Source organism: Eutrigla gurnardus (assembly GCF_963514095.1).
Source record: "Eutrigla gurnardus genome assembly, chromosome: 18".
Taxonomy (NCBI): domain Eukaryota; kingdom Metazoa; phylum Chordata; class Actinopteri; order Perciformes; family Triglidae; genus Eutrigla; species Eutrigla gurnardus.
The window spans coordinates 10586615-10606247 of record NC_139929.1 but is presented as its reverse complement, the minus strand read 5'-3'; the positions used below and the strand labels follow the sequence as shown (position 1 = coordinate 10606247).

General features: G+C 41.8%; 3 protein-coding genes across 8 annotated transcripts in view; 2 read left to right on the top strand and 1 right to left on the bottom strand.

Annotated features, from left to right (window-relative positions):
- Nucleotides 1-1020: 1020 nt before the first annotated feature.
- On the bottom strand, nucleotides 1021-4886 carry lrrc34 (leucine rich repeat containing 34). The gene is made up of 11 exons (XM_084033951.1): nucleotides 4710-4886; nucleotides 4260-4372; nucleotides 4109-4173; nucleotides 3861-3947; nucleotides 3302-3430; nucleotides 3078-3173; nucleotides 2829-2983; nucleotides 2605-2760; nucleotides 2359-2485; nucleotides 2060-2283; nucleotides 1021-1407 (listed from the first exon to the last, which is right to left on the bottom strand). Exons 1-10 carry the CDS (start codon nucleotides 4814-4816, stop codon nucleotides 2074-2076), a joined length of 1245 nt encoding a protein of 414 aa, XP_083890077.1. The 5' UTR covers nucleotides 4817-4886; the 3' UTR covers nucleotides 1021-1407; nucleotides 2060-2073.
- A 339-nt stretch (nucleotides 4887-5225) lies between these two features.
- Nucleotides 5226-12166, top strand: mynn (myoneurin). 6 transcript variants are annotated; one of them, XM_084033948.1, is made up of 9 exons: nucleotides 5236-5281; nucleotides 5860-5914; nucleotides 7196-7466; nucleotides 7577-8535; nucleotides 8825-8984; nucleotides 9213-9391; nucleotides 9607-9699; nucleotides 10220-10345; nucleotides 10762-12166. In XM_084033948.1, the coding sequence occupies exons 3-9, from the start codon at nucleotides 7201-7203 to the stop codon at nucleotides 11190-11192; spliced, it is 2214 nt and encodes a 737-aa protein (XP_083890074.1). In that variant the 5' UTR covers nucleotides 5236-5281; nucleotides 5860-5914; nucleotides 7196-7200; the 3' UTR covers nucleotides 11193-12166. The 6 variants fall into 6 exon arrangements, with proteins under 6 accessions (XP_083890076.1, XP_083890074.1, XP_083890073.1 ...); XM_084033947.1 differs by having other exon boundaries at nucleotides 5239-5281; nucleotides 7193-7466; XM_084033950.1 differs by lacking the exon at nucleotides 5860-5914 and having other exon boundaries at nucleotides 5226-5281; nucleotides 7193-7466.
- Nucleotides 12167-16432: 4266 nt separating this feature from the next.
- pld1b (phospholipase D1b) overlaps nucleotides 16433-19633 on the top strand; it is a 30896-nt gene continuing 27695 nt past the window's right edge. Inside the window, exon 1 of the mRNA XM_084034150.1 lies at nucleotides 16433-16456. The gene's annotated coding sequence lies outside the window, so the exon portion shown is untranslated. The remainder of the gene's footprint in view (nucleotides 16457-19633) is intronic.

Here is a 19633-nt window from a genome sequence, read left to right as displayed (position 1 = left end):
CAGCCTGCGGATGAGGTGTAAAGATGGAGAGATAGTTCCAGGCGGCAGCAGGGGGTGAGTCTCCGAATCCTTTCAGTGCGATTTATTGTTTTACCGCAGGAATAGTGATTTATAAACAAGGAAAACTATCTTTGATCCACGGTCCGTGGCAACTGTATTAGAGTTCCCAGCACAAACACACACACACACACACACACACACACAAACACAAACGGAGCCAGCTGATTTACATCAACAGTCCAGCAGCCGTCAGCCTCCTGCTGCTGTGGCCACTATCTCTTTATCAGCTGCCTACGCATGCCTGCACTCCCTCACCATCCTTCCTCCTCTCCTCCCCGATCATTCCTGACCCAAAGAAGGGAGGAGGGGACACCACTTAAACGGGGACGTGTCCCCCTCCCCCTTTGACAAACGCACGACCATTCTGGGTTGCATCTCAACACTCCCTCTCATGAATTTACATGACTGGCAGTAACTCTGGATTTGGGTGGGTTGTGTGCATTTTTAAGTGTCGCAAGTCTCCAGCAAACAGCAACTGCTTACATGATGAAGAAATATCTTTGAATGAGTCAAATCAATATTGATGAACAACCATTTCAAAGAGCATAAAAGTGACATTTAATACTAATATGGTTTATAGATGGAGGATGCCCCAAGAACAAAACCACAACAGCTATATTGTGAATTTCACAATATGATTTGACAAATCATAGCATTGCTACCTCTCTAAAACAGATTTCCTCCAAAAAAAGGAGGTGAAACTACAGTTTTCTCTCAAAGGAATAAAAAGAGGACAATCTAATCAGTAGAAATGGGGTTTATTTACAGTAACCACAGTGTGAGATAAGTGGTTGTTCCAGTTAAAAACACATTGCTTCACACTTTCTTGCATTGTAAGATTTAATTAACATGTTCAAAAGTACACACAGTTTATACCCTCCATAAAATGCAGTTACTACACAGGGAGATGTATTGACAAAGTGGGACAGTAAAACTTACTCACTTACTGTAGTTAGTGATAAGAAAAGGTTTCAAAGTGGAATGTCACATTTAACTGAGCAACACTTTTTGTTAAGTCCATCATATAAATGATTAATGCCTGAGCTATTACTATTCACTTCCTTGGCCTGCTAATGTAAGAAAAGGCTAACTTTGAATCTATTTAAGCACAAACAGACAGTACTATTGCTAACATCTAACCAGCCTGAAGCTTGTTTATTTCTCACAGTTCCTCGGTCATTTCTAAGAACCTTCCCATCTTCGACGATGAGTCACACATTGTTTTTTCCATCGTTCACTCTGCTTGAGTTCCTGTCATTTGAGTTTTGACTGAGCGCCTGAGCTTGGTCTGGGTCTTCCTCTCTTCCATACCCCCCCTTCTTCAGGGGTGTAGAGGCAGAAAATGTCCTGTAGGGGGAGGCACAGACAGAGTGAAATCAGCTGATTTATCAGTTACCTCATGAAAACTTTAAAATGTAAAGGGTTAATCGATGTGTATTCTGATTACTTTCAGAATGCTTGACCATAAAATAATTGAGAACATGATATGTTTTCTTACCGTGCCTCATTTCAACAAGACATAGGTCACCTTTTAATAACGGCAGATGGAATTTAGCAGATTATGGTTTCATGTCTGAAGTTAGTACTCATCTGAAGATATTTCCTTGAAGTTATATTTGATAACAGAATCATTGTGATGTAAATAACACATATTTTTGAATGAAATTCTGTTATCAGAATATAATATTTATTCTTGCAACAGAATTCAGCTGATGACGTCTCTTCAGGCAGATCCATCCATGGTCAGTGGATAAATAGATCCAGAAGCAAAAGGTCAGATTTAAGATTGATGCAGGGGCAAAATATTATAGTTATATAGTTATGAATCAAACATCAATTCAGAAAACCCCCCAGAATTGGAACATTTATTGCTACATATTTGTTTGAGCTCAGTTGCAAAATGATTTCCTTCATTCAATAACTGTATTTTATATAACTTTCAAAAAAACATAATATTGTTAATAACAGCATAACTCTTTATTTACAAGCAGTATAGAACCTTTAATAAATGTTTTAGACACCCTCTAATGGAGTGACTAGGCAGGCGCTGTGATTCGTCAGAGGGTCTGTTGCAGTGTTGAAGGCGGTGTATGCGTCTGCACTGAAGTGTCTCCTCAAACAGTGGAAGACCTCAGCGAGAAACACCTGACCGTCCACCTCGTAGGCGCTAACGTCCGTCTGCTCCGGAGGCAGGCGCCCGCTGGCGATCAGCTCCCTGAAGGCCTGAAGAGGGAGAGTTCAAGTTAGAATACGAGGCAGGCGGATCAGCGCGGTGGCAGGATGAGTAGCACATGTTACCTGGCAGACAGGCTCCTCCAGGTGGTTCCCCCAGATGTACATGTGGTTCAGAGCTGTGTTCACTGTCAGAGCCTGAGCCAAAGACAGCAGACCCTTCGTCCTGATGCCATTTCTGCTGATAGACAGTCTGACAGACAGACACACAGACGGATAGTGTCCTCCTGTAAATACTTCCAGCTGCTTTAGTCTGATAAGTCTCCATAACTCCTTCGGGGAGACCTGATGTTGCAGGAGTGTTGGACTCACTCTCTCAGGATGCAGCCCGGCCAGCTGATGGCTTCGCTCAGATACACAGCTCCCTCGTCTTCAATCCGATTGGCCGACAGGTCTACGACCTCCAGAGTCGGGTTGTGCTTCAGCAGCTCGGCTAGATGACGCGCGCCGTCACGAGTCACGCGGTTACTGCAGACAATAAAAGAGATGAAGAAGAAGTACAGGAGACAGCGGACGGCATGGATTCACATCCCTACCAGCGCAGGTCCAGGTAGCGCAGGCTGCGGTTGAGCCGCAGGCCTTGAGTCAGCCTCTCCATCCCCGTGTCCGTCATCCCCATCTTCCCCAGGTGGAGCTCCACCAGGCTGCTGTTCACCGCCAGCATCTCAGAGAAGTGCACCGCCCACTCCTCCTGGGAGACAGACAGTCATTTCTGACCTTACATTATGTGTCAGATGGGATTTTGTCTATAAAACAAGCCAGCGTGACGCTCTGGGTGCTTGTACCTGGTGGCTGAAGAGCAGTGGACGGCTGATATCGACAGAGCGAAGAGTCTTGTTGCTTTTCAACACGATGGCGAACGCCATCACACTCTGAGTGTCCTGCAGAGACACACGAGGTGACAACCATGCTGACCCCAACATTAGGCAACATTACTCATCAGCCTGGTGCTTTGCAATCTAAATAGTACCTGCGTGACAGACTTTTTATGAGTGTGTTATGAGTTTACCAGGTCGCAGTGGGCCAGCTCCAGCTCCTTCAGGGTGGCGTTCACCTGCAGCATGCTGGCCAGGTGCATGGCTCCTCTGCTCCCAATCTTATTACCTGACAATCTGAGCGACAGCAAGGTGCTGTTACACTGCAGGGAGACGGACAGAGAGAGATTAACGTCTTTATGAATATAAAGGTTGTGACAGATAATAAATATCTTCTTCCTCTGAGCTATTAAATCAATTAATGAGCCTCCCTGGAAGACATGTTCCTTCATCACCATTAACACAATCTCACATACTCCGTTCTACTGCCACAAATACTCACTGGAGCACCAAATGTGCATTCATTTGCTGCTGAAATAAGTCCCCAACTAATGCACTATTTCCTCCTGTGTGTTTTGTAAGTACTATAACGAGCTGTTTTTAAAATAAAGCTATGTATTTGTGAGCTTGGAGCTGCCATACAGAATTTAGTCTTTTTGTGTAATTTGTTGACCATAACAAGGTGAAAGTATGCAAAAAATTATGCAGTAAACAGTATTCTTGTGTGTGTCAGAGAGAGAGATAGATATAAACCTGCAGACTCTTGGAGAGAACTTCAGCTCCGTCCGCCTCGATGTCGTTGAACATCAAATTTAGAGAGTGCAGCGCTGAGCTGCCCTCCTGCTCGGTGAAAACAGAAAGATAAACTACAACTGGAACGTGAATAATATCATATATGACCCACAAACAAAAACATATGGAGGAACAACAGTTATCAACTGGTCCAGAGAAATTAACCCTATTATAATATTGTAAAATACCATCCTTAATTTCTTTCCTACCTGTAACAGGTCAACTAGGTGCCCAACACCTTCATCTGTTATGTTGTTGTACCTGATGTCAAGACCTGTTGATACAAAGAAAGCACATTTTTAATTGTTAAAAAAGGATGTCCTAGTGAGTTCAGGTGTTCACGTAAACCTGACTACTCACCTGTCACACTCTTCCTGTTTCTCATACATTTTGAGACAGCAAGGATATCTTTGTTATCAAGTCGCTGAACATGTTTCAGGCGGTTGTTTCCTGCCAGATTTAAGGTGACACTCCTGCCACACAACAACAAAACTAGAATGGACTTCATGATTAGACCCCCGTGCTGCCTCCAGGTGCCGGAAGCCGGATCTGTTGTGGTTGTATTTTTAGCCTACTCTGTATTTTACGGGATACAGAGTAGGCTAAAGGTAAAAGCAGGCATGGGTACTATATTTTTGGTAAATAATTTGTCCAAAATAATAGGCGGAACTTTATTTCTAAGCAGTGATGTTACCACCGATCATCTTCAACCACGGCACCTGAAGGCAACGTTAGTTCCAAAAGCTAATCAGTTCGCTTTTTAGCTTAATGTTGACGTTTAGTAAATTCAGATTACATTTAGATACTTACTCCGTTGTCGTAGTCTTCTCTAAAACTTGTGAAACATGTGGATTTATTTTAATGTCATGTTCTGCGCAGACAGCAGCGTAAAACTCTGACATATTGTAGCTAGACATCTTCGAGCGCGCAGTGGAGTTTGAGTTTCTATGGCAACACGGCACAGACAGAGAAACAGAGAAATTAACAAAAATATATCTTTAAATTCACGTTCAACATAATAATTATAATAACAAGAGGTTTTTTTTTTTTTTAGAATATGTGGTGCAGTCATAATATCATCAAACGAAACACAAATATATTGAAATACATAATTGCAGCTCAAAAACCACAAGTACAACCCCTGATATTGAAACAGTTGTAAAATAGAGAATAGAGGAATGACATTTGGCCAGTAATTCAATAAAAACTCCTCTCTCTGTTGCTAAGCTTACGTTTTTGCGATAGTACTGATACCTCACTGTCCTCCGTTGTCAAGGCGTGTCGGTGTTCATCTCGACCGAACCGACTATCTTTGCTAAACGACGTCTCGCGAGAGCCGCTGACGTCACAGGATAATGGCTGGAGATCGCGGATATTAGAAGGTACTTTTCTGCTTTTATTTACTTTGCGCTGGATTAAAAATAGTGTATTTACACATACGATACGTTATATTCGACGACGCGTTTGCGCGGCTTGTCCGTGAAATAAGCGTTTCTAACATTTCGTGCCAACTTACGTCGACACCGCCGGTACAAACCGTTGAACCTTCGAAATAAGAGCACAATGTTTTCCGCGCTTTTTACCACTACAAAAACACTTAGCTTCACACGTTATCCACTCTGGTTAAACACTAAACCGCTATAATCGCGTCCAAGGCGGCTTCGACACCACACGAAGTATTCGTAAATCTAAGTGAAACGATAAACCACCATCGGAAGTCATTTTAACCCATCTACGACACCGCTGCTAGCATTAGCATTAATGTAAGGCCTGCTCAGGAAGCAGGCGGGAGCTTTTATTTTCCAAAACTACTTTTCCATATCACCTGTCAAAGCTGCAGATTCAGAGAATTATAACTGTTTATACGTGTTTATATAGATGATATATGTCATTATGCTTCATGATTTGTCTTCTTACACGCCCCGGTACTCTCTTATTCATTCATACCTATCTCCAACAGAGAAAGCATTTAGGAATTAAAGAAAGAGGAAGAGGTGAAGCAGACACACTTCTGAGTAAGTTGAGATTTTTACTATAAATGTTTTCAATGACAGTAAAGTCGTTTTTATGTGCTACGAAGCCATATTTGATATCTTTTAATTTAAGTGAAATATTATGTTTATTTCGTCCAGCTTCGACACACGTGAGTGATATAAACACACAATCTAACCTTGTTCAATTTAATTTGTAGGTCTTTAAATTCATCCTGTCATGTTAGTTCATAAGTCAAGACCTGGACTGGTATTAATATGTATCTTAAAAACAGTACTTTGAGTCAAAGTTAAGTCATATTTATATTTTTATTGTTGTCAAGCCCATATCTTATTAATGTGTGCCGTGGATGATAAGATAATACTTTATTGTCACCAAAGCAATAGTGCTAAACACAGGACGGTACAGTGGCACCAAAGACACAGTAAAAAAGTAATGTGCATGCCTTGTGAGATAAAATATTTAAATACATAGGCATTATAAAAATGAGAGAAATCATATAAAATAACATAAAACCAAATGCAACAGTGCCTCTGTGCTTATCTGTGTAATGAATGTGTGACCGGCCCTTCAGAAGAGTTTGTGTGTGTCTCAGACAGGAGACACAGCTGCCAAGCTCCATTGTTGTCCAAAAATAACAGTTGTAAAAACAACAATCAATGAGCCTGTTTCCTCCTGTTTGAGTTCTGTTTGTTTCAGACAGGGACTAGCTGTTTAGCAAAATGATTGAGCCTTTTATTAGAGAATTAAAACTCTATATTGTGAGCACGGTTTAAAGATTCATGTCGTCAGTTGCAACAGTAGAAAGTGTTGAGAGACGGACCATCACATTGTTGTTTTTTGGGATTTTCATGGGATTTATTGACAAGAAAAAAACTTACTGCCAACGTTAAAATGGTAGATATGTAAGAATGTTGTAGTTGACTTACATTCAGTTATTCCTAATAAAACATGTTGTCTTGTAGACTTTCAGGAAAATTAATTCCATATTATTAATTTGTCTTTACCATGTTAGTGTAGTATTACATATTCATTTCAAACAAACGTAACGTATTAAAACCATAAAAGAAACGGACAGCAAATACCTTGATGCAGCAAAAAATTGAAAGGTTGTTTGCTTTTAGCAACATGCAAGTGTGAAGTGTCAAGCTGCTGTTAGTGCTTCATGAGGCTCTTGAACTTAAAATATTCTCAGTTGAATTTGACACATTACAGCGCCCCCCAGAGGAGTATATATATGTCATAATGAGTGAAACTAAATAACAGTGGCATTGACGTTGACTGTCTCTTTCATTGTTAAGCAGCAGAGATGGCTCAGGTCACCAATCATGGGAAGCTGCTCCTGCAGCGCTTGCATCAGCAGCGAGAGATGGACTTTTTGTGCGATATAACCATAATGGTGAGAGACGTGGAGTTCAGAGCCCACCGCAACATCCTGGCTGCATTCAGCAAGTACTTCTCGTCCCAGGCTGAAAAGGGTCAAGACGTCACGACTCTGGACCCTGATAAGGTCAGCCGCTACGCTCTGGAGAAGCTTTTGGAGTTCATCTACACTGGACAGATGAACCTCAGCAGGTAAAACAGCATCTACTGTACAGCATATACTGTATTTAAACAGTATATATTTAATTAAAATCACTTGACTCTTACTTGAATTAATAAAATGTTGGTTTTCATGGTTTCAGTACCAGACAAGCAGCTGTGCGTCGAGCTGCCGTTTTCCTAGGAATATCTGAGGCCACAAAGTATCTGGTGGACACCGCCAACTGGTCCGAGTTGAGCGAAACGTCCCAGTCCGAGCTGGATAAAGAAGCTGGTCTCTCTCCTCCCAGTCCGACCTCTCCTGGCAGCCCCTCCTCACCAGTTCCCCTGTCTATTATCTCAGTTGCGGGGGAATTGCAGGAGGAGGCAGTGGCTGGCGGAGAGCAGGGCGATGAAGCCAACGATGTATATATGGAGGAGGGGCTAAGGAGTGATGACGACTACACCCCTGCCACGCCAAAGAGCATTGGAAGAGGACAAGGGAGGAAGAGAGGCAGAAGGCCTAAAAGTTTTAGTGACGAACAGGTGGAGCCGAGCAGCTCGGCTGATGGCACACCCAAAACCCAAGGCTACAGGGGAAGAGGGAGAGGGAGAGGCAGGGGGAGAGGCAGGGGGAGGGGGAGAGGTGTAATTAAAAGCGAAGATCTTTCTTTAGAAGATTCTGATGGGAGCGTGAAGGATTTCGGGGACTTCTCTGAAGACTGGAGCCCCTCTCAAGAGGATGACTTCCCGGCCAAGAAACCTCGACTGAGCAGCGGACCGGGGCGGAGAGGGCGAGGCCGGGGCAGAGGCAGAGGGCGAGGCAGGGGGCGAGGTAAGAGGAAGGCCACTGAGGAGGCAGACGAAGCAGAGAGCAGCTGGCTGGGGACAGATGACGACATAGGAGAGGAGGAGGAGGAGGGCGAGGTCGGGGAACAGGATCCGTCAGAAATGGACGAGATGTCGCTGTCGTGCACCGAGTGCAACAAACTGTTTAAAGACGTGAGCAGCCTGCGCAGACACGAGAAAATCCACAAGGGCCTGAAGCCGTTTGTCTGCATCTTCTGCTCCAAAAACTTCAGACAGGCCACCCAGCTCAAAACACACCTGCGCATACACACAGGTGAGCTGGCTTATAAAAAAAATCATCTGTATGGGGAAGCTCATGCAGAAGTACCTTAAACCTGAATTGCTTCTACTGGCCAGCAGTGGGCGACACCAAAATAAGTCTGATTGCATGGAAGTCTATGAGAAACTGACCTTACTTCTCACTTGATTTATTACCTCAGTAAATATTGTTTAAACCATCATCTTATAACTACAGAACATTGATAATGCATCAGGTTGTTTAAGCTCAGCGGGTGATTGAGTCCTCACCAGTTTGGCTAGACTGTCTCTGGTGTTTGTTGCAGGTGAGAAGCCGTTTAACTGCTCCGAATGTGACAAGTGCTTTGCACAGAAGTGTCAGCTGGTCGCTCACCGCAGGATGCACCACGGAGAGGAGAAGCCGTACACCTGCGAACGCTGTGGTTTCAAGTTCGCTACCTCGTCCAACTACAAAATACACATCAGGTACGTGGCACTGCTTGGGGTATTCTTCTTAGTGTTCTTCTACTTCCTCTTCTTAACTATAGGGGACCTTTTATGTGTGTGTACTTTTGGTTTTGTACGTTTTATGTGTGATAATGTTTAGTTTCATTTTCACTTCAGTGTTCCTTATATTTTAGCATTTATCTGCTGATTGTAACATTGAGTAGAAATGTATCGTATACACATGAAATATCTCCTTGTTTCCCACAGACTGCACAGCGGAGAGAAACCGTATGTCTGCGACATTTGCGGTCAGGCGTTCGCTCAGTCCAGCACGTTGACCTATCACAAGCGGCGTCACACCGGAGAGAAACCGTACCAGTGTGATCTGTGCGGCATGTCCTTCTCCGTCTCTTCTTCTCTCATTGCTCACGCACGAAAACACACAGGTGAGAGTGTTTACCCACGTTTATCGATTAGATTGATCTTCAGTCAGCTTGGATTTCACAGTAGAACTTGTTTGGTTTCCTTCCAAAATGTTTGGACTGCATCGCGACAAAAGCAGCCAAAACGGGCTCAAAGCAGCAGTATCTCATGTGTCGATACAAATGTGTGTGTGTGTGTGTGTGTGTGTGTGTGTGTGTGTGTGTGTGTTGTCTTTCAGGTGAGACTCCGTATAAATGTCCACAGTCGCAATGTGATGCAAGTTTTGTGACATCTTCCGAATTGAAGAAACACATGAGGCGACTTCACCCAGGTGAGTTTTTCCTGAATCCTACATCAGATTTTTGACTTTAAAGTCAGCGAAGAGTTCAACTTGGAACCGAAAAGACTCTCACAATAAGTACAGTTTATCAGCAACAACTGGCTGAGATTTCTTCTGTGTAAAACATTATTTGAATTGGATATTTTCAGAAAAGAGTGTGACAGTAGTGAGATCATAATCACCATCTAAGAGGGTATAGAGGAAGGAGGAGGAGTTTCATTGATAGCTTTTTGATACTTTGTAGAACTGCTGCACTGCTCTCGTTTCCTGTTAGCTAAACACTAATGATCATGTGATGTTCAGCTGTGACCTTTTTGTCACTTAAGAAATGGGACCTTAGTCTGAATGTTCATCAACAAAGATCTTCTAATTGATCACAGAAGATGAGAGTTGGATTTAATTTTGCTCACTGTGTGTGTGTGTGTGTGTGTGTGTGTGTGTGTGTGTGTGTGTGTGTGTGTGTGTGTGTGTGTGTGTGTGTGTGTGTGTGTGTGTGTGTGTGTGTGTGCAGAGGGGAACAACGGTGTTCAGTGTCTGTTGTGTGGAAACCGGTTTGCCAGCGTGAAGAACATGATCAAACACCAGGAGAAGGCTCACGCTGATGAAGTGAGGCAACACAAGGAAAGAGCCAGAGCAGGTGAGTTGTGTGTGTGTGTGTTATGGACATCATACATTACATATATTACTGCAAATAAACCCTTAAACTTGAGATATTTGCTGTACGGATCTATCCATTTTAATTCTGCTAGTTTTCTCAATCCAACACCCATCCTCCTGCGTGTCTTTCCTATCGCTCATATTAGTTTGGAGTATCGGCAGCTGAGTACTTCATTTGTCATGCTCCTGCTGTGTAAAGGCCTTAATTGGTTGAAACAGAAAAGGACATACTTCCTGCTTGATCACTCTCGTGTGTGTGTGTGTGTGTGTGTGTGTGTGTGTGTGTGTGTGTGTGTGTGTGTGTGTGTGTGTGTGTGTGTGTGTGTGTGTGTGTGTGTGTGTGTGTGTGTGTGTGTGTGTGTGTGTGTGTGTGTGTGTGTGTGTGTGTGTGTGCAGTCGTCCTCCTGGCCTCCAGTCATCCCGTGGCCTTTGTCCAGAGCAAACTCACCCAGGAAAACAAAGGTATGGCCGCCATCCAGGAAGACGGGGAGCCGACCAACCCCGAACCCACCACCCCCAAAGCAGCTATGCCATCGTCGGCCGCCATCACGGACGACAACGCTACCGCCACCGCAGACACCGCTACCACCACCGCCATCTTGCAGGACTTCAAGGCAGAGCCAAGTCACCCCTCCATCACCACCACCGACACCGCCGACGACGACCAGGTGACCTTCGAACCCGACCAGGAGCAGACCATCAACTCAGACACTCTCCACGCTTTGGTGGAGCAGCTGCGGCCGCCGCCCTCCCCCGCCCAGAGCCTGGAGCAGATCGTCATCATCAGGACGGTGGACAACGGCGAACAAAACCCTCCTCAGCAGTGAGGCTGATCTTCACAGTCAGCCGCTGTTAGGATCAAAGTACATGACCAGAAATACATTTTAACGGACATTTGGTCTCCTGCAAGTGAAAGATAATTCTGTCATATTACAATTAGGGTCTTAATTTCATCGTTTTGTCCATATTTACATCAGTAAATATAACTATTGTTGCTTAAAAGTAAATCTCCAGGTTAGACAAGCTGATGTTGGAGGAGAAAACAAAGGTGAAAGCAAAATTATCAACCCTTTCTGGTGCATTTCACCTCCAAATGAAGTGGTTGAGATCATCTGGATGAACTATTGGTTGTCTGAGTTATTATAAGGATATTATTACTCCTAGAAATGGTGGCGAAAACTCAAAAAAAAAGAAGACCCGAGTTGTAATATATAGTTATTATTTAAATGATGTCTTGGACATTTTCATAGAAAAGAACAGAGAACTGGATGAAAAGTGAGTTTTTGGGAAACCAGAAATATCGGAACCTTTTCATTTTTGCCTCTTAAAGTGATTTGTACTTTTAGATGGCCCGGGTGGAATTAGCTCTCGCGGCCTCTACAACCTGTGAGAATTCACTGTCTCATCCGTTGGGTCGACAGTAAAGTAACGTGATGATTTTAGGTCGTTGTCTTGCAGAAAGCTGACTATTTAATCACTTTATTGGTCGTATTCACAAAATCGTCGTCAGTGCGCACTGATCCAGTGTTCTGACCCTGATAAAAGGGATTAAGAATCTGAGAGGAGACCAGATTTATTACTCGATATTATAAACTCTACCGTTTCCCCAGTTAGATCAGTCGTTTGTGTTGGCCGCAGACAGTTTTTTTTCGTCCTGTTTCTCCATGATTTGTTTGATTTATAGATTTTAAATATGTGGAGAAAGAGCAGTTTATACCTCTAGGTATCACAATCTGATCCTGCATCGCCAAACTTCACAGCAAACCAGAAGAGACAACGATCTTCTCAAATGTGGAAACGTTCTAAAAACTCCTCATTTGTCTTGTCGTTGCTCGTCTTCAGCTAAATGGTAAAACTGTGTAAATCACTGGCAGGTAGAAACCTACTCTTCTCTGCATTTCCTTCCACTCTGGCTGATGATTTCCAAACTTTTAACGGCTACTCAGCTTCCACGACTTTCACCAAAAACCCCCGAGACTAACATTTTCTCGAGCGTTGACGTGTCGCTGCAGTAACGTCGCTGCAGCTCCAGTTGGATGATTTAGTTGTTTGACGTGTGATAGTGATTTTTTTTATGAATTAAACATCACTCCGTGAATAAAACCTTTTTTGTTTCAGTGTAATATTTTTTCTTATTTTTTTTTTAGGTCTTAGCTTAAAAGATTGTGCTTCAAGTTTAAAAAACTGCATCATATTTCTATTAACGTGTTATTTTTTTTCATGCTTTCTTTTTTTTTTTTGGATCAAACTGTTTGTATTGTACAGAAATGTGAGCTACATGATTACACTGCTGTAAAAAAAGAAGAAAATAAAATGACAGAGAAAAGGAAGTTTTTCCTCCTAATGATGTTTCCTTCTGTATTTATTATTTATTTTGATTTACATTATGCTTTTAATGATCCCTGGAACATGCAAGGCTGGGATATGATTTTCTTTGACCATTAGTACTTATTCTCTAACAGTATTTTTCACTGTGGTATTAGTACTTTTAATGGAAGGCAGTATCTCTACAGTGGTATTAGTACTTTTACTTGCTGCAGAGTATTGTTTGCAGTGTGGTATTAGTACTCTTCATGCTGTAAAGGATGTGAATACTTCCTCCTACACTACTGTCAGTACTGATACCAGACAAACAGGATCACTCACATATTTGCGCCGATGTCACGTCGAAACCTCATAACTCCACACACACACACACACACCTGTATGTATGAGCCGTAGGTTAAAGGACAGAGAAAGATTCCTAGAGTTATAAGAGGACACAGAATCATAATTTACAAACATCAGATGATGATCGTGGCGTTGTTGAAAAAAAGGCTGCATATCCATTTTGAGTAAAGGGGGAGAACTGATCAATATTCAAGAAGATAGATTCTATGTAGAACTTATACAAACCCAGAGCAGCTTTAATGGAAACATGATATGTGGTCAAATAAACTCTTAGGACAGTTTTAAAAACAAAACTACAGAGACTGGTGTTGCCTGAATTTTATTTTAAATAATAGTATCATAATCTGTAATGGTGACGTCCAGTTGTTTTTATGCAGAACATTTAATTAAGTAAAAGTATACCAAGTATACAACTACTACAGAGTAGAAATACAAGTCAAAGTTGCTGCTTATTATTAGTATTATCAAAATATTGTAAAAGAACCAAATCATGATGCAGAATCATATAAACTACTGGATTATAATAATTGATGCATTCATTTTGCAGAAGGGACATTTTGAGTTAATTTTAATTATTTATTGGATATATTATATCTTTTTATTTATTATTTATTTTCGATCCAAAATAATCTTTATCTTAAACATATTCCTACTCATCCATCATTGTTATTAATATTTATTTCCAAAGATCAATAAAGTTACCTCTTTATCTATATAAATCAATTATACATTATGTATTTATTTGTTTTTTTTTTAAATATGAAATCTGAATTGTACCGTTTAAGTATCAGAGTATTCTCTGAGACACTGTTTAACATTTCCAAATCATTCTTTTGTTGTTGTGTATCATATTTAGTTTACAAATGTTCCTGGAAGGGGCCTCCCTGACAAACACTGTTCACATGGTTACTGAGGGAGTGTATTTTTGTGTCATAGAAAGAGAAAAGCAAACAAATGAGCTGAGAGGCTGTGGACACGCTGGAGTATCAGAGAGGTCACAGCCCTGATTTCCCATTTGGTAGCAACAATAACCCTCAAGGCGACGACTGAAGAACTGGTGCAGAGAAGAAAGAGCCGTCGCCTGGATCATTTTATTGATCTCTACGGGTTGCTGAGTTTCATACAGCAATGCATCAAACTATAAGACCATCATATTTCCTGTGAGAACCACGTATCTCTAAAAAGAAAAAGAGATATCTGGTCTTCAGAGTACAATATTTACCTCTGAGATACACCATTACGTAAAATGATGTAAGTAAAGTACCTCAAAGTACTCTAATAAAAACTTGTGATGTTTCACCGCTGGAAAAGATAACACCAGTAAAACTGCGTTTGCATTATTACTCAACTCTGCAGCGGAAAATGCAAATCTGCGAGGACAGGCAGCCACAGAATGAGATAAGGGCGACAGAATGTATAGCGGCTGGTTCAGGATCAGTCTATAGCACACCACATGTTTGCTATTTTAAAATAAATCATCTGAGCAGGAAGAATAAGACTTCCTTCTCCTTTAATGCTGCTGGATTCACTTTGACAGCATGTTTCTGTTGGTGCACACGGAGGACTTCAGGGGTCTGATGGCTCCGAGGGGAGTCGATGTGTGTGGGTGGTGATAGAGAGAGTTGTAATGGTACATAACTAGACGATTAACTGCCTCTCTAAGGCCTAAGGCTTCATATCAAGGAGGAGTCTGCTGATGTGACACAAAGAGGCAGATATCGGTCTGCAGGAAGCTTTTATGCACCAGTATAGTTTTACTATTATATTAGGTCCCAGTTCCTATTTTCTTCCCTCCCATATGTCCTTTACTTTGAGTAAATGTTGGTTTGTTGGTCTGTTTAACTTTTATCTGATCTGTGAACATGACAGATGCTTGTTCACTCAAAGTTTAATCTGTATTTCATCACCATATCAGCCCCTTTACAGCAACCATGATTCACAACAAGCACGCTAGCGATCAGCATTAGCTCGTTGCTAAGGTAACGGCAAAAACAGTGAAGCATGTTCAGCCATGTTAAAGTAAAACGTAGACCAAGCCCAGCAGTTCATGTGCTGCTTTTTATGTTTGCATCAGCACCAAAAAATATTACGCATAACATAACATTCTTTCTGCACCAAAGCATTCGAGAGCAAAGTATAATGTTAATGTTAATCACTCAAATATAAAATACATATCCCAGCCTTGCATGTAAACTCAAATTCACAAAAGTTGAGTAAAATCCATCTGCAGATGAAGACCATGTGATGTGATCAAAAGCTTCAGAACGGCTCACCATGAGAACCTTCTTTCAACTGTGCAACGAACTAAAAGCCATGTCCTGTTCTGTGGTCAGCCACATGAATTCTAACACTGAAAGAGAGGTGAGGTCTAAGTAGTCACTGATTACTCCCCTGCAAGCTCACTGCAGCACATCTGCTTTCTGGTAAAGCTCATGTAGGTTAGATACAGCCAAAGTAAGGTCAGACAGAGAGGACTCTCCCCTGTCTTCCTCTCACTTTCTCTCCCACCTCCTCCCCCTCTGCCACATAAACACAGAGCTCTTGACACATTGATTATGCGGTTCAGCAGATTGCGGATGTCAGCTCTGCAGACAAAAAAAGAAGTGTGTGTTTAATTGTGTGTGCGTGTGTCTTATTACCAATGAATCATTGTAATTTTCCTTTAACGATCCTGCAGGGACCTGCAGTTTCTCAGTACGTTCACAGTGTTTCCTCTTGCGGTTTATTATCACCCCTCTGTGGTATTTCTATGACGTCTCATAAGTACGATATTTTATGCATGATACATTTCTAATTACGTTACAGGTGAGCTGTGTTGCCCTTCTGTTACAGAGGTTTTCAGGCGTGGTTTGGCAGAGGAGGCGGTGGTTGGAATCAGCTGCAGCAAGTTAGAGACAGGAAAGTAAGTGCAACCGGAAATGGTTGTGATTCGCATTTCAAAATAAACATGTTAATGCCCAAAAAAACATATCAAATTGAAAAGACTTAATTTCTAATCCTGACAACCATTTATATGTTTGTTTGTGTTATTATAATTAACAGGGGATTGAACAAATACAGTGTCAAAATAATATATTTTTTTAAAGTGTAGCCAGTGCAGGATGAAGTACTTGGACAATACAAGTAGCTGATATTCAGTGTGGGGCCCTCGTTCCATTGTTAAGGTTTATTTAGTACAGTGTTTTGCCCAATGCTTGCTACAAATTGTGACATGACGGTGAATCACTGGAACTGATGAACCTGTTTACCTTTATTTATTCAGTAAATTCCAACCTTCTGACACTAAAAGGGCGTTTTATTTTGAAAGTAGAGCCACAGGAAGTCCAGCCTTTAGTCATTGTCGCGGATGTGCTGACCGGCTCAAAGCTCCTCATTCACTCAAACCAGCAGCTGCTGTCGCTTCTTCAGTTCGTATCAGGAGGTAAGGAGAACATCCAGACATCATTTCACAGTTTAATCCCACACCGGCCGCTCTGTTTGCTGTGTGTGTTTGGTGATTCCACCATGTCAGCGTTTGGTGAAGTTTGCTGACATTGTGGCAGCGCTGGTGCGTAAAATCCGTAATTAGTGCTAATTTGCGCGTAAAGTTGACGCGTAATCAGTGCGAGGATGACGGGAGGCAGCCGTGGCGACGCGGTGTTGTTGTTGCGGGTGTTTTTTTTTGTTTTTTTGGCATGTGAGGGCATCCGTCCTCTGCAGTGGTCCGGCGGGGCATCGTGGTGCTGCTGCGCGCTGGATTGCAGTGGGCAGCCATGCGTTACAGCGTCGAATCATCGGGTGATCCACGGAGCCAAACCCTGTCCCGGAGGCAGCTTCGCGCACGGCAGGAGGTTTCCTCAGGAGGATCAAGAACGGGTCAGACCTGAACTGTCCTGACGAGTGTGTCACCATGCTGGCCTGGCTGTCACCGCGCGCTCCTTCCTTATTTTCACTCCCATATTAAAACCACTTCCTCGAAATGATCCAGTCCATCTCACAGCTCAAATCCACCACCAACACCTTCTTATCGAAGCCGCGGTGTGAACTTGCGAAGGATGTAGAACACCTGGTTCTGCTGGTTGGTATTCTACATCTAAACAATACCAGCTCTTCTGTGAGCTCTTTCACACAACTGACGCATAGAAACATTAAGATTCCCGAGGCTGATGATTCACCACCAATTTGCCAATTTGGGTAACCACTAACAGGCATCTCTGGACAAGCACTGCATTGTAAACATGGGATATCCGACTCAGTTTCTCCCTCCTGTTGTTTTTAATGTGCTATACAAATAAAGTTACAAAATAAAGTTGAAATTAGACCTGACTACAATTTCATATCCACCACTTCCACACTATAAACCTCGCAATGGCTTATGGGATCTGTTCATTAGCTACACAGTAAAGAGAGAGTACTGACTAACTGGAATATGGAACAAAACTGGCTTCTCCTCATCTTCCCACCAGTTCTTACCCTCTTACCTAACTGACACGATTCCTTTAGTTGTACTTGGACATGGATGAGGGAGACTTCTCAGACATTTCCTTATTTGATCAGGCATTTTTCATGCTTTTTCATGCAGAATGATAGATTTAAATTGGTGCTTTTCATGGGATTCTTAGTGGATTCTGTCGATTGAATCAACTAATTGTTAGTTACTAATGCCAGTAATAAAATAGTCCAGTATTCTCAGTAAGCCTGCTTTATAACGGTCAGGGTGTGTTGTTATCGGATGTTTAATCCTGCTGTATTTTATCTACAGTTCCTTCCTGTTTCTTTCTCACATGTTTGATGTGTGACACGGGCCTTCTAAATAAGTCAGGGCTGTTTTGGCACAAGCATTATACAAATTAAACGTTTATCGGAACAGCATTCAGTTTTTATGCTCCAAATATCTGGAATCCCAGAAAACTGCAAATCAGCTGCAACTTTCACTTTTGCTGCCTTTGATTTAATCCATTTAACACTGAAAATGTCTTATTCAATTCTCACTTATTATTTTTTATTTCATTTTCTCAATGACAGCTTTTAATTGGATTTAAATGTTGTTTTACGATGTTTAATTTTGCTTGCCTTGCCTCAGTACACCCATTTGAGCGCTTAAATGGTAAATTAATTAGACTTAAAATGTGGACATAAATGACAAAAGTATTTCACTAATTATCAAGTGAGAATTTCAGACTCACTTCTGCTTCCATGAGATGCCTACAATGTGTCATCCGGAGTTTCCCCTTGAAAGTAAAATAAGTATTTTAATCTTTATTAATATCTTTTTTCTAGTGGATGTGGTAACTAAGTCACCCACATCCTGACGCATCTTATCTCATGATCAAAATGAAAAATGCGTCTTCATACTATGTCAGCTTGTGAACTGTTTTCCGGATTTCAAATCTTGAGAAAATCAATGTTTTTTCAGATCTGTGGAGTGTGTGGAGAAGATGTGTGAGTTGATGCATCTGTCAGTAGTGGATAGAGATGCTGAAATGACTGCCAACAATTTATAGTTTTACCTGATATTTTAAAAAATATGGTTTTCTGCGATAAATGTTTTCTGGTGCTTGTGAGAAACCAAACACATAGACTGTTGCTTTTCTCGCTTTCAACTTCCTACCTCCCAAAATAGATGAGTGCCAGTGGAGTTGTGGAGTGGGAGGATTATTCCCTCCTCCACTGAAAATGTCCATTAAGCAGTTTAATTTAATATTTTGGCCTCTTGTTTGCAGCCGAAAGAAGTTGTGAACACAATAGTAACATGAGGCCGAAGTGGATTTGTTGATGGTTGTTTATTTCCACATCCAGAAGTCGCAGAGCAACATGATGAGTCATTCAAATCTTTATGTTTGTGTTCTGAATGTTAGTCCAATATTGACTCTTTTCTCTCTGTATTTGGGTTCCACCACCTTCCAGGATAGCATCTGTCTCTGTAACTGTTTGCTGCTGAGCAGGTCATGTACGGTTGCTTCTTCTCTGAATATGAGGCTGTGAGAGCCGTGAGAGTGAACCAGAACCACAACGTTGTCACATAACTTCTGTAGTGATGTAACGTCACTTTGGTAGTTATTTAACCATAAAGTTGAATTATTTGTCCTACAACTTCAATACTTTATTAACACCGCTTCAGCAGTGAGAAGAAACACGAAAGAAATGTAAAATGACTAAAAATAGATGCAAAACAACAAGGGGGTGCAAAATTACTGGAGACATAAAATGACACCATATAATTGTAAAAAAAAATGGATGCCAAACGACTAGAAGGAGATGCAAAATTACAAAACATGCACGTAGAAATGTCGAATAGACAAATAGACTCTGGGTTTGTCTATATCCACGGGCGTTTTACAGTAGCTGTGTTGAAACCCCGCCCCTCCTGCTGTAACGCTTGTTGTGGGGTCACCACATGAATTGTTTTGGGGTCACAAAGTCATCGTTGTAATACCACAGTCGTACAGCAAAGAGTGAGGAAGAAAGAAATCTCTTTTCTTATTGCTCGATTGTGAAATAAGCATGTGAGTGGATCGACTTGTTTGTGTTTGAGAAGGACCTGCTCTTCCAGTGAGAGAAATGTGACCAATTTTCTTTTTGTCATGAATTAAATGGGGCGAAGTTCTTCCATAGAGGC